The sequence below is a fragment of the Ochotona curzoniae genome, unplaced genomic scaffold, assembly GCF_017591425.1.
Source record: "Ochotona curzoniae isolate NIBS_2020 unplaced genomic scaffold, NIBS_Ocur_1.0 scaffold_4937, whole genome shotgun sequence".
NCBI lineage: Eukaryota > Metazoa > Chordata > Mammalia > Lagomorpha > Ochotonidae > Ochotona > Ochotona curzoniae.
The window spans coordinates 2,793,774-2,807,463 of NW_024467126.1; the positions used below are offsets into that span (position 1 = coordinate 2,793,774).

General features: G+C 46.1%; 1 protein-coding gene across 5 annotated transcripts in view; it reads left to right on the top strand.

Moving 5' to 3' along the window:
• KDM2A (lysine demethylase 2A) overlaps nt 1-13,690 on the top strand; it is an 87,058-nt gene that overhangs the window by 52,326 nt on the left and 21,042 nt on the right. For all 5 annotated transcript variants that reach the window (XM_040971063.1, XM_040971061.1, XM_040971064.1 and 2 more), the window contains 4 exons: nt 1,630-1,783; nt 3,255-3,370; nt 6,302-6,428; nt 8,838-9,232. In XM_040971063.1, coding sequence (XP_040826997.1) covers nt 1,630-1,783; nt 3,255-3,370; nt 6,302-6,428; nt 8,838-9,232 — 792 coding nt within the window. The remainder of the gene's footprint in view (nt 1-1,629; nt 1,784-3,254; nt 3,371-6,301; nt 6,429-8,837; nt 9,233-13,690) is intronic.

Consider the following 13,690-nt stretch of genomic DNA (forward strand, 5'->3'; position numbering starts at 1 on the left):
CAGCTTTCCCTGTGTAGACACAGCCTTTTGTGTGAAACGTGGCCATAGGATGCCTTTTCTCTTTGCAGACATGAACAGAATAGGAAAGATGATCCTATTTCAGGAAGAACTCTATTCCAGCTTATCAAAATATTCTGAGGGTTTGAGGGAGCTGAAATCTAGAATTAATTCCACAGAGTTACAGAGTTGGCAGTTACCCATTGTTTCCTTTAGAAGTCAATGCATTCGTGAGAGAAAAGTAGAGGTAGAATGAAAGTAGTGCTTCTTTTTTTTTTTTTTTTTAAGATTTATTTTTATTATTTTTATTGGAAAGGCGGATATACAGAGAGGAGAGACAGAGAGGAAGATCTTCCGTCCGATGATTCACTCCCTAAGTGAGCCGCAACGGTCGATGCTATGCCGATCTGAAGCCAGGAGCCTCTTCTGGGTCTCCCACGCGGGTGCAGGGTCCCAAAACCTTGGGCCGTCCTCGACTGCTTTCCCGGGCCACAGGCAGGGAGCTGGAAGGGAAGCGGGGCCGCCAGGATTAGAACCGGCGTGCATATGGGATCCTGGGCGTGCAAGGCGAGGACCTTAACCACTGTGCCACTGCGCCGGGCCTGAAAGTAGTGCTTCTGAGAAGATTTTATTTGTTTGAAATGCAGTTATGCGGAAGAAGAAGAGATAGAGATGGACACGCATTGATATTCTGTGTGCTGATTCATTCCTCGCATGGCTTCACCGGCCGGCACTGGCCAGGCAGCTCTGGGAGCCCGGAGCTCCAGCCCGGTCTCACATCGCTGTCTGGGACCCAGGCACGTGGACCGTTTTTTTTTGCTGCCTTCTAGGTGCATTAGCAGTGAGCTGGATTGGAAGTGGAGTAGGCAGGACCAGAACCAGCTCCTGTGTGAGATTCTGTCACTGCAGTCAGCTGGTTAATGCAATGTGTCAAAAATTTTTCCTCAGATGGTTCTTCAAAAGTGAAATCTTATTTTTCAAAACGGTTGTGTGTGTGTGTGTGTGTGTATTTAAAGACAAAGAGAGTTCTTCCATTTGCTGGTTCACTCCCCACGTAGGTACAGCAGCAGCCTGTGCTAATCCAGACAAAGACCAGGAATCAGGAAGTCCATCGTGGTCCCGCACATGAGCAGCAGGGGCTGCAAGTGCTTGGGCCATCCTCTGCTGCTTCCCAGGCTCATTCAGGGAGCTGGGATACAAATGGAGCAGCCAGGACTCTAAGCACCACAGCAGTGTGGGCTGCCAGCACTGTGAGCCTCGGTGTGACTTGCTAGACAAATACTAGCCTCACTTACATCTGTGCAAGTGGTGTTTTAAGAAGTAGGATATTCTCTAACCACTGTGCTACTCAGAGCTCTGGAGGCCTGACAGCCAGAGCTGTAGGAGGCCTTGCCTGCCTGACGAGCTGGGTGCCGTGTTCTTTCAGTCGTGGACTTGGGTGTTCTGCATTCTGCTGTCAAGCTTCAGTTCTCATGCCCTTCAGTCACACCAAGAATGAGGAAGACTACCTTTCTGGGGTGCTCACAAGGAGTGCCGCTGTGTCGGCTGGGCGATTGCTTTTCTCTTTCACCGGATGGGCTTCCCTGGGGCATGTCAGTGGCTGTTAACAGACTGAAGTCTTTTAACTCACAGGTCTTCTGGCTCATCCCCCCTACAGCCCACAACCTGGAGCTGTACGAGAACTGGCTGCTGTCAGGGAAGCAGGGAGACATCTTCCTGGGTGACCGGGTGTCAGATTGCCAGCGCATTGAACTCAAGCAGGGCTATACCTTCGTCATTCCCTCAGGTAAGCATGATAGGCACAAGCTGTTTAGCCACTGTGTTTTGCTAAAGGCTTCTGCCTGTAGTGCCAGTATCCTGTGTGGGCAGCAGTTCCACTTCCAGTCCAGCTTCCTGTTCATGGACTGGGCAAGAAATGGAGGATGAGTCAAGTGCTTGGGCCCCTGTACCCACATGGGAGACCCATAGGAAGCAATCTTTTATTTTTTTTTTCCTTCCCTCCCTCACAGTTTCGCGGCTGGTGCTGTAGTGCAGTCATTAAACTTCTGTAGTAGCAGTATCCCCTATGTGTCTAGTTCAAGTCTTAACTGCTCTACTTCATTCAGCTCCTTGCTTCCCTGGAACGGCAGTGGAAGATGCCCCAAGTAGTTGGGCGCCTGAATCCATGATGAAGCTTTTGGCATCATCATGGCCAGATCCTGGCTACTGTAGGGAGTGAACCAGCATATGGAAATCTCTCCATGTCTCCTGCTCTCCTTGTAATTCTGCCTTTTAAGTAAACAGATAATTTTTAAAAGTTGTCCTCATCTTTATTGGAAAGGTGAATTTACAGAGAGAGAAGAGACAGAGGAAGATCTTTCATCTGCCGTTTTACTCCCCAAGTGACCACATGTGAAGGATTAGCCAGTTATGCCAGTGTGCCAGTCCCATAAATAGATAAATATATGTATTTAAGTTAGATTATATTAAGACAAAGGTTTTATCCTAGGTTATATCCTAACCATTATATTTTTTTCTTAAGATTTCTTTATTATTTGAAAGATCCTTTGAAAGCACTTGACTATTCTTTGTCAGCCAGTTAGGATGGTGAGCTGGGCTTCTTAAGACGTCAGCATCCCATGTGGGCACTGGTTCATGTCCCGGCTGCTCCACTTCCCATCCAGCTCCCTGCTGGTGGCCTGGGAAAGCAGTGGAGGACGGCCCAAAGCCTTGGGACTCTGCACCCACATGGGAGACCTAGAAGAAGCTTCTGGCTCCTGGCTTTGAATTGGCTCAGCTCCAGCCATTGTGGCCGCTTGAGGAGTAAACTAGCAGGCATAAGATCTTTTTCTCTATCTCTCCTCTCTATAAATGTGCCTTTCCAATATCAATAAATTAATCCTAAAAACAAACTAAAAAAAGAGTTAGAGATGGAGACTCCCCGTGCTGAGACAGGCTGAAGCCAGGAGCTTCTTTGTGTCTCCCGTATATTGTCGCATGGGCCATCTTCCACTGCCTTCCCTGGCCGTTAACAGGGAGCAGCTAGGACATACGCCAGTACCAACCCACTATACCAAACACCCACCCTATTTGAACCATCTTTTATGCATTTTCTTATGTAATGATTACCAACAGCCAGTTTAATTTATCTTGGAGGAAACAGAGTGAGCAATTAAGTCAGCTGACCAGGCACTGACTAGCAGCGTGACGGTAAGAACACCGTCTCGGGCTGTGCTGCTGGGAGCTGTGCACTGAGTGCCCCTCCGCATCTCTTCCAGGTTGGATTCATGCTGTGTACACTCCTACAGACACACTAGTATTTGGCGGCAATTTTTTGCATAGCTTCAACATCCCTATGCAGCTGAAAATTTACAACATTGAAGATCGCACACGGGTAACTAATTTTTTTACTTTTGAATGTTAAGAAGTTTATTCCTTTGAAGACAGGTATTACAAGAAATTATTGTCAATTGTCCAAACTTACAAGTTTTCTCTAGGTTAAAATGCAGTGTTGATATTTTGGGAGCCACAGAGAAAAAATGTAACAGAATTAACAGAATTTGGGACTCCAAGGCCAGTTGTTGCGCCTCTTGGTATTTTGGATTTTTGTAGGGATTCACATGCAAGTTTCTTTTTTCTTTTCTATTTATTTATTTATTAATTATTGTCTAACACTTGGGCCAGTTTTGTTTAATGTGTGAGTTGTCTTCTTCTTTCTGTAGTCTGCAAGTTTTCCTGTTCTCAGTCTTCTCTGGGGTGGTCCGTGATGTGTGGCACCGTTCTGGATGCCAGGGGAGAACAGGAACCCATTGCACACTGGGCACCTTACGGCAAGGGCAGCCTGCATTTTCCTGTGAAAGACCCTGTAGTAACGAGTTCAGAGTCTGAGTACACAGAATCATCTACTCAACCCAGTTTTGTGATGTGAAATACTTAGTGAATGACTATGGTTCATGGACATGGGAATTTGAATTTTTCATCACCTTAATGAATCATTTCCCCCTCTGTGTATGTCTGACTTTCCAATAAAAAAACATCACAAGAATGCAAAAAATACCTGTGCTTTACAGGCTTCCCTGAAGTGGCACAGGCCACGCAAAGACGCTGCCTTTCTGGCCGCTTACGACTCAGGGAACTACAACTTAAAACTTTTTTTAGCAGCATCCTGGATGGTAAGGACTGAATTATGTATGATCAAAGTGTAAGTAGCATTGAAAGTCAATAATAAGCTATAATTTATGCCCAAGTAGTGTACAAAATACTGACAGTAATCGTGAATAGAGACTAGTAAACCTGGGTAATGGTCAGCGATTGGAGAGTCTCAGAGGGGACATAGGCAGGTTCTTAGTATTAATGCTGAAACTTTTTGGTCAATATAAAAGTATTAAATATTTTGAAATACTAATTGGTGAAGAATTTGGCCTGCTTGCTGCGAACATGCCCCCTTAACCACTGTGCTGCACAGTTCAGTGCGTTTCGTGTGCTGTAGGAGCTGGGTGTGACGGGAGCTCGTCTGTTCGTGCGGTTAAGAACAAAAGCAGTGTGTTTTCAATAAACTTTGTAAACTGAATTGCTGCTTGTTAGAGAATATTATAAGTACAGAATGTTTAAAGTCTAAAATTCAGTAAAGGAAGAAAACTGCACTCGATAATACAGTATTCATATTTAATTCACATCGTTGTAAGAGGTAGTGGCACCCTGGTAGTTCCAGGGTTCACTCTGGAGGGAAATTGCTTTTTTAAAATGCAGATGTCCAGTCAGTCCAAGACATCAGAGCTCCGCGCTAGCAGGCTGAGCGCCTCCCCTGCGTGAGCGTGGCACTGCGAGGACTGGTCTGTTCCCTCATTCTCCTCAGTCTATCAGAAAACGTCACATCCCAGGATCCAGTACCTGCTTTTTTACACATGCGTACTTGTTTCATTCTGAATAAGGCATCCCCTGTTTCTTGACATGCCTTGGTCACAGCAGGGTTTGTGTTGCTTTTCTTACCAGACTTGCGTGTGCCATAATGTTAACTGCTACCAGTTTGTGTTTAGCAGAGAAAATAGAAAATGGTTTATGAAAGAATGCAAGGCTTGGGCCCGGCGCAGTGGCGCAAGTGGTTACGTCCTCGCCTTGCACGCCCGGGATCCCATATGGGCGCCGGTTCTAATCCCGGCAGCCCCGCTTCCCTTCCAGCTCCCTGCCTGTGGCCTGGGAAAGCAATCGAGGACGGCCCAAGGCTTTGGGACCCTGCACCCGTGTGGGAGACCCGGAAGAGGCTCCTGGCTTCAGATCGGCATAGTATCGGCCGTTGCGCTCACTTGGGGAGTGAATCATCGGACGGAAGATCTTCCTCTCTGTCTCTCCTCTCTGTATATCCGCCTTTCCAATAAAAAATAATAAAAATAAATCTTTAAAAAAAAAAAAGAAAGAATGCAAGGCTATTATGTCAACATGATGATTTTGGTTACTTTGGCCATTTAGGAATGAAAAATATTAAAAACTTGAGTATTGGTAATGTCTGATAGCATTTAAAAGCTCTATATTTTGTTTTTTTTTTTGTGTTCAATTTTTTTTAAAGATTTATTTTATTTTATTTTTTTTAAAGATTTTTATTTTATTTTTATTGGAAAGGCAGATATACAGAGAGGAGGAAGAGAGACAGAGAGGAAGATCTTCCGCCCGATGATTCACTCCCCAAGTGAGCGCAAAAGCCGATGCCATGCTGATCCAAAGCCAGGAGCCTCTTCTTCCTCACACTGTTTCCACTAGTCTTCTAAGTATTGTGCCATGTAGGTCAACAACACAGCATTATTGTGGAGTGAGGAGCTGCCATATTGTCACACCACAATGTGTAATGCGGGCTGCTTGAGAGCTGATCCCAGTCTGCCCTCCGAGCTGATGCAGATTGAGAATAACTTACATGTAAAATGGGAACATGTGAGTTTGTCCCATGGGCTTTTGAACTGTAGTAAAACAAGGTCTGTTATTCTAAAGACCATAAAGCAACTTTCTCAAGTATTTTGTGTGTCACTTTTTACATCTTACTCTGTATCATCCAAAAAGCCGTAATTTCTTTTTCATCTTTTCCTACTCACCAGAGATAGCTTCATGGTGCTTGAGAATGGTCTTTTCAAGTACTTTTTATCTACATTGATTGTTTCCCAGGACCAGAATTTGCTGAGTTAATGGATCAGTTTAAAATTCTTACTTCAGATGCAAACCTGGGTTTGCAGATGGACCAGTAAGAACTTGTTCTGGGTCCTTATAATGGTTCCGTTTGTCTTACTCTCCATGGATTGAAGACCATCCTCACGTTATTTCTCATCGTGTGTCTGCATAGGTTCCAAACAAGTTCCGCTACCCCTTCTACTATGAGATGTGTTGGTACGTCCTGGAGCGCTACGTGTACTGTATAACCAACCGTTCCCACCTGACCAAGGAGTTCCAGAAAGAGTCCCTCAGCATGGGTAAGTGTCGGCCCCGGGGACTCTCGGGAGCAGCAGCGCGCCTGGGAGCATGGCACACTGCTCTTCAGTAGTTATGTATCTGTTTATTTGGAGTCCCTTTTTACACTGTAAGTAGCTACCTTTTAATTCTCTGAAGGAGCAGACTCATGCCTTGGAATGGTACGCTGGCTTCCTTGGCAGCTCTGAAGTATGGTGCTAAGTTAAATACTTTGAATCAGATCTAGTCACTGAAAGAGCAGTTTGAAGACATTCAGTTCTCATTAACACCTGTGAGCTAGGTAGGATGTGGCTAACAGCACGTATCCCACATCACTGCTTCGGATCCCCCTTCCCTGTCACAAATGGCAACATAAGGCAAGCTATTGTAAAGCTTGTCCAGTCCGATAGTAGTGGGAGACAGTGCTGCACCGTGAACCAGAGTGGTCAGCCGTGGGGACCCTCATGCTCTCGGGCTTATCTGTCCATCTCTGTCGCTCCCTTTCCCTCCCCATTCCATGGCTTCAAACTGGGGAGCAGCCAACACTGTAATACCCTGTGGTGACATTTTTGTGGATCTTCGATTTAGGCAAGTTAGTTTCTGATTTAGCACTTATAACAGCATGTAACATCCTGCTTAATTTTTGTTAGAATTTACATTGTCATGTAAAAATGAAAAACACTTGATATATGGCGGGAGGGTACTCAGTTGTGAATACAGCAGGTGGGAGGGCACCCCCATTGCATATAGCGAACAGGCAGGCAATGTTGGTTTGTGGGGTGGCTACTTGGAATCCTGCTTCCTCCTCCTGTACTGAGGAAGGACCCAGAATATGGCCCAGATATTTGGGGCTCTACCACCCTTTTTGGAGAATACAATGAAGCTGTGGCTCCTGGCTTCAGCTTGGCCCAAACTGGCTGGCAAGGGAGTGAAGTGGCAGACCAGAGGCATAGCTCTGTCACTTTGCCTTTAAGTAAAATATCTTCATGAAGTTATTCAAGGGGCCTGGCGTGGTGGCCTGGCGGCTAAAGTCTTCACCTTAAGTGAAACAGAATCCCATATGGGTGCCGGTTCTAATCCTGGCAGCCCTGCTTCCCCTCTAGCTCCCTGCTTGTGTCCTGGGGAAGCAGTTGAGGCCAGCCAAAGTAATTGGGACTCTGTACCCGTTGGGGGACCTGGAAGAGGCTCCTGGCTCCTGGCTTCAGATGAGCTCAGCTTTGGCTGTTGCAGCTAGTTCGGAGTAATCCAGTGAAGGGAAGATCTTTCTTTATGTAAATTTGACTTTCTAATGAAAATAAATCTTTTTTTTTTTTTAAAAAAAAAAAAAAAGAATTCAGCTTCATTAGAAGAATAGTCTTGGTGGAGATGCCCATACCCACATCTGAGTGCCTTTTGTTCGTGATGCCAACTTCATGCAAACTTTTTATAATCAAAAACTTGGTGGAGTTGTTTTTTTTGTTTGTTTGTTTGTTTGTTTGTTTTGTTTGTTTGAAGGCAGATTTACAGATATAGCGACATAGAGACAGATCTTTGATTTGCTGGTTCAATGCCAAAATGGACACAACAGCTGCTTCTGTGTTTCCCATATGAGTGCAGTGTCCCAACGCCTTTTGTCGTCCTCCACTGCTTTCCCAGGCCAGAGGCAGGGAGTGCAGACAGGACGTGGATCAGCACACATACAGAATGCCAGTGCCACAGGGCAGAAGACTCAACTACTGCGCCACTATTACTGTCACGCTAATCAAAACTGTTACACATATATATGTATCATATTTTATGTTGTGTTAAAAGGTAGTGACATCATAATCCAGAATTGAAGCTTAAACTTGGAACTAATTTACCATCCCTTTCATCATTGTCCGTTCTTAGCACGTAGTTGAAAGACTGAGTACTCCTCAACTTAAAATACATATATATGTATTTATTGGAAAGTCAGATCAGTGAAGGACACACAGATCCTCCATCTGACGGTTTACTCCCCGAATGTCCACAGTGGTCAGAGTTGAGCTGATCAAAGCCAGGAGCCAGGTAGCTTCTTCTAGGTCTCCCATAAGGGTACAGGTTCCCACGGCTTTGGGTCATTCTTGACTGCTTTCCCAGGCCACAAGCAGGGAGCTGGATCGGAAGTGGGACTGTCAGGATGCAAACCGGTGCCCATGGGAACCCCGCACATACAAGACAAGGACTTTAGCCACTAGGCACCTCACTGGACCCACTCTTCAACTTTTTGAAAATCCAGTTGACTTGTTCTCTCCATGGTCTACCAGTTCAGGATTCTGTTTCTGTCTGTCATTCAGCAATGACTTTCAGCTGTGAACAAATGGACTGGAATGAGTAGCAATTGTATTTGAAATGTGATGGTTTTGTCCCGTGTGACCTCGGGGCCCCTGCTGTCATGGCAGGTTCTGAGTGTGTGTTCTTCGCATTGGTAGATTTGGAGCTAAATGGGCTGGAGTCTGCACACGGAGACGAGGACGCCGCGGATCGGGAGCCCCGGCGCCTCAGCAACAGGCGCTCCGTTCTTACCAGCCCAGTGGCCAACGGGGTCAACCTGGATTACGACGCATTGGGCAAAGTTTGCCGGAATCTTCCAAGTCTGAAGAAAACTTTGTCTGGGGATGCCTCCTCTGACTCTGGCCGGGGTTCCCACAACGGCCAGGCGTGGGACGGCCAGTGCAGCCCGCGCAAGGACAGGCCAGTGCACCTGACCCATTTTGAGCTTGAAGGCCTTCGCTGCCTTGTTGATAAGTTGGAATCTCTTCCACTGCATAAGAAGTGTGTCCCCACAGGGATAGAAGACGAAGATGCGCTCATTGCTGATGTGAAGGTAAGAGCTTGCGGGTGAGGGGGCAGTCTGTCTGCAGTCGGGGGGCAGATGAGTTCTCCATAACCTCTGATGGAGACAGAGAGTGTGTGCGTATTTCATGACGAATGCTTTCTGTTTCAGTTGCTGGAGTGAGGTTAGGTCCCTGATGGGAAAATACTAACATTTGTACATTCATTGTGGCGTGAGATTTAATCCTAAAAACATGTTTCTGATTGTCCCCAAAAGAGAGGGACAGAGCTTTGGGCATAATGAAAGCCGTGTTGCATAGAAGAGGATTTGGGTTCAAGTCCCGGCTCTGCTCCTAGTCCCTGTCCCTGCCAGCTGATACCATCTTGGGCCCCAGTGATTGTGTTTCTGGCTCTTAGCTTCAGCCAAGCCCAGTGGAACGTCTTGGCAGTGGAGGAGATTTCTGTTTACCTCCCTTTTCTCCTTCCCTCTCTCAAGTAGATTTTTTAAGAAGCTAGAAAATTTTTCCCATTGTGCTTCTACTTGTGGGGTCTTCCCAATGGCTCAATTAGCTAATCGTCCACTTGGAAGCACCAAGATTCCAAGTAGCACAGGTTTGAGTCCCAACTGCTAGCTTCCCATGCAGCTCCCTGCTTGTGCCTTGGGAAGCAGCGGAGGACGGCTTGAAGCCTTGGGCCCTGCACGTGGCTCCGGCCTTTGGAATTTCTCAGTTCTGACTGTGGTAGTCATTTGAAAAGTGAAACACTGAATGGAAAACTTCTTTCTTGATCTATCCCTCTTTCTCTCTAACTGCCTTTCCAATAAATCTTTAAAAGAAAAAAATATGAAAAACAATTAAGATAAAGAGGGCAGTTGTAGGCCAGGCAGGAATGGCCTCAGCAGATTGAAAGAGAATCTGTTGTTCAGTCCCTGGTTCATGTTGAATAGATTTTGCATTTTTAGTTTAATCTTTTTTTTTTTTCTCTCTCTTTCTCTCTCTCTCTTTTTAAGATGTATTTATTTTTATTGTAAGGCAGAATTACAGAGAGAGAGGGAAAGACAGAGAAAGAAATCTTCCACGCCGTTATTCACTGTGCACATGGCCACCGTGGCCAGGGCTGGGCCAGCCCAAAGCCAGTGCCAGGAGCTGCGCTCATCTGGCCGGTGGGGCTAATTGAGCAGTGAACGAGCAGGTGGAAGAGCTTTCTCTCTGTTTCTTCTCTCTGTGGATCTGCCTTTCCAATACAAATAAACAATAAATCTTTGGGGAAAAAATATGTTTCAGGGCAACTTGTTAGAAAAATGTCTTTACAATGAGTTAAGTCACTGTCTGTAACACTTCTTTTTTTTTTTTTTTTTTAAAGATTTTATTTTTATTATTTTTTCATTGGAAAGGCAGATATACAGAGAGGAAGAACTTCCATCCGATGATTCACTCCCCAAGTGAGCCGCAACGGTCGATGCTATGCTGATCTGAAGCCAGGAGCCTCTTCCGGGTCTCCCATGCGGGTGCAGGGTCCCAAGGCTTTGGGCTGTCCTCCACTGATTTCCCAGGCCACAGGCAGGGAGCTGGAAGGGAAGTGGGGCTGCCGGGATTAGAACTGGTGCCCATATGGGTCCCGGGTCTGCAAGGCGAGGACCTTAACCACTTGCGCCACCGCGCTGGGCCCATCACACTTTATCTTTTGACAGAGCTCCTTCTCCCGTCCCTGCTGCTCTGATTCCAGGACCATTCCCTGCTGCCCGCCCGGAAAGGCATCAGGGTTTGGTCCTGCGCGTAGGGTCTTGCCACTGCCACCCCAGGATGGAATGACTGCCTCCTGGATTCCCCTGGCCTGGCTCGGCTGTTGTGGCCACCTGGGGAGTGAGCCAGTAGAGGAGGGAAGCTCTGTCTGCCTCTCTCTCTAATCAAAAGTAAATCTTTTTACAATTTTACTTCTTTTTGTGATTATCATTTAATGATACAGTTCCATAGGCCCTGGGATTTCCCTTATCCCTTCCACAATTCCTTCCCTTCTCACTGAGTTTCCCTGTATAATTACGTCCAGCACTGCAGGCATGGACAATGGCAGAGTCCAGCATCCTGTTGTCAGGATGTAGTAAACAGTGTCATTGAGAGTCCATCTTTGCCTGGAAGTAAAGATACATAGCACGTTGTTCTAGTGCTATAAATCCCCTAATATGAAAAGCCACAGTATAAAATCAACAACAGAAGAAAAAAAGAAAATTAACAACACCGTGAGTTAAATGACATGCTACTAGATGGGAGTTTCTGCACATTGTATATTTTTCTCATGTAGTAAAATGCCTCCCAGCATTAGAACTTGTAAGACCATCGTAACCCTTTATTTATTGTTTCAGAGAAGTGAGCTTGTTTGAAATAATCCAGTTTGAACTGTATGAACTGAAGCTAATGTTTTCCTCATAAATAACCATTAGTAGGAATATTTTCTTTATGAATCAGCATTCAGAGCTCTTTTGTAGGTACAGGTCTTGAGGTGTGTGTTAGCGAGCGAGCCTCCGCTAGCCTCCAGTCTGTCACGTAAGGGTGTGCATTGTGGTGCCCTGGGTTAAGCTACTATTCGCATAGTAGGAGTGTGGATCTAGTCCCAGTCATTCCACTCCAGTTCAACTTCCTGATGATGCTTTGTGGGATGTAGGTAGCAGATACAGAATCAAGTGCTTGGACCCTTGCCAGCCTCGTGGGCAGCAGAGTTGGAGCTCCAAGCACCAGGCCCTGGCCTGCCCACACCTGAGTGCTGCTGACATTTGAGGAGCACTGCAGCAGAGGAAGATGTCTGTCCATCTCATTCACTCTGTTCCTGCCGTGCAAGTAGATAACTCTGTCATATAGAGCCATCGTCATGGTAACACCAGCATCCCATATGGGTACCAGTTGTGTCCCAGCTGCTCCACTTGTGAACCATCTTCCTGCTAATAGCCTGGGAAGCAGCCTGGGTGGCCCAGATTCACTCAGTGGATGAAAGCTCTAACTCTGACTTTAAATAAATAATTTTTTAATCTGTCCGATTATTTGTGAGGGAGTAAGATTTATTTATTTATTTATTTATTTTTATAGAGTGGAAAAGCAAAGATCTTCCATCATCTGGTTCACTCCCCAAATGGCTACACAGCCTGGAGCTGAACCGATCTGAAAGCTGGAGCCAGGAGCTTCTGGGATATGAAGCGACACACATATATGCCAGCACTGCAAAGTGAAAGGTTAACTAGTTAGCCATGTCTGTAGCTCTTTTAAAAGCAAATAAATAAATCTTTTTTTAGTGGGTTATGTAATCCTGAGAATTTGCGTATGACATCCTTCCTACGGGAGTCTCCTTTCATCTTGAATACGTGGAAAATGTTGCGACTTTGGACACTAGCTTGGTTCATTAATTTTAGCAATCTTAAAACTCTCTCTACATAAATTTATATAAGATTTATGTATTTGGAGCTCCGCGCCATAGCCTAGTGGCTGAATTCCATGCCTTCCATGTGCTGGGGCCGCTTATGGGCATCACATCATATCCCAGCAGCCCAGCTTCCCATCCAGAGACCTGGGAAGGCAGCTTAGGACGGCCCAAAGCCTTGGGATCCTGCTCCTACACAGGAGACCCAGAATAAGCTCTTGGCTCCTGGCTTAGGATCAGCTCAGCTCTGTCGGATGTGGCCACTTCAATAGTGAACTAGCAGATGGGAAAATCTTTCTTTTTTTAATTGGATTTGATTAAGCACTGCAGTTGGAGAGGTGAAAAAGAAATCTAGAATAACATTAGTTTATTAGGGGGAAAAAAAAATTAAACTTGAGAGAGCAAAGTCTTCCATCTGCTGGTTCACTCCCAAAGTGACTGCAGGTTTCACGCAGATCCCACATGTGGGTGGTTAGGGCCCTGAGCTTTAGACCACTTTCCTATGCCTGCGGGTTAGCAGGGGAGCTGGATCAGAAGTGGATCGGCCAGAACAAGAAGCAGCAGTTGTGACGCACAGATGGCAGGATTATGCATAAACCACTCTGTGTGTCTGAGTGTTCTTTCGGCCTTGAGTATCTGCCTGCTGGCTTGGGAGAGAGCAGAATGCCCTTTTGGTCCTTAGGCATGTTATACGGGTTGTCCTGGACAAGACCCATCTGCGCTCCACTGCTGCTGCACACGGTCTAGGGATGCTAGCAGTGGAGCCATCGGGAAGGTTTAAAGAAAACAGCTGCGTGATGAGAGCTGAGGGCAGGGCTGTGATAGCACATGAGAGAAGGGTGCACAGTGGTTCAGGCCAAATGCTAAGCAGAAGAAACAGTAAAATGAAGGTTGCAAAAGAGAAATCTAAAAAGGTCTCCTAGCATATAAAGATTGTGTATTGTCCTTCAAAGTTAAGAGGGAGGGTGGTCAGACCTGGAGGGAGTGAGAGGTCTTCCATCTGCTGGCTCACTCCTCAAATGTTTACACCGGCCAGAGCTATGCCTGTCTGAATCTGGGAGCCAGGAGCTTCTTCCAGCTCTCCCATGAGGGTACAACAGCCTGA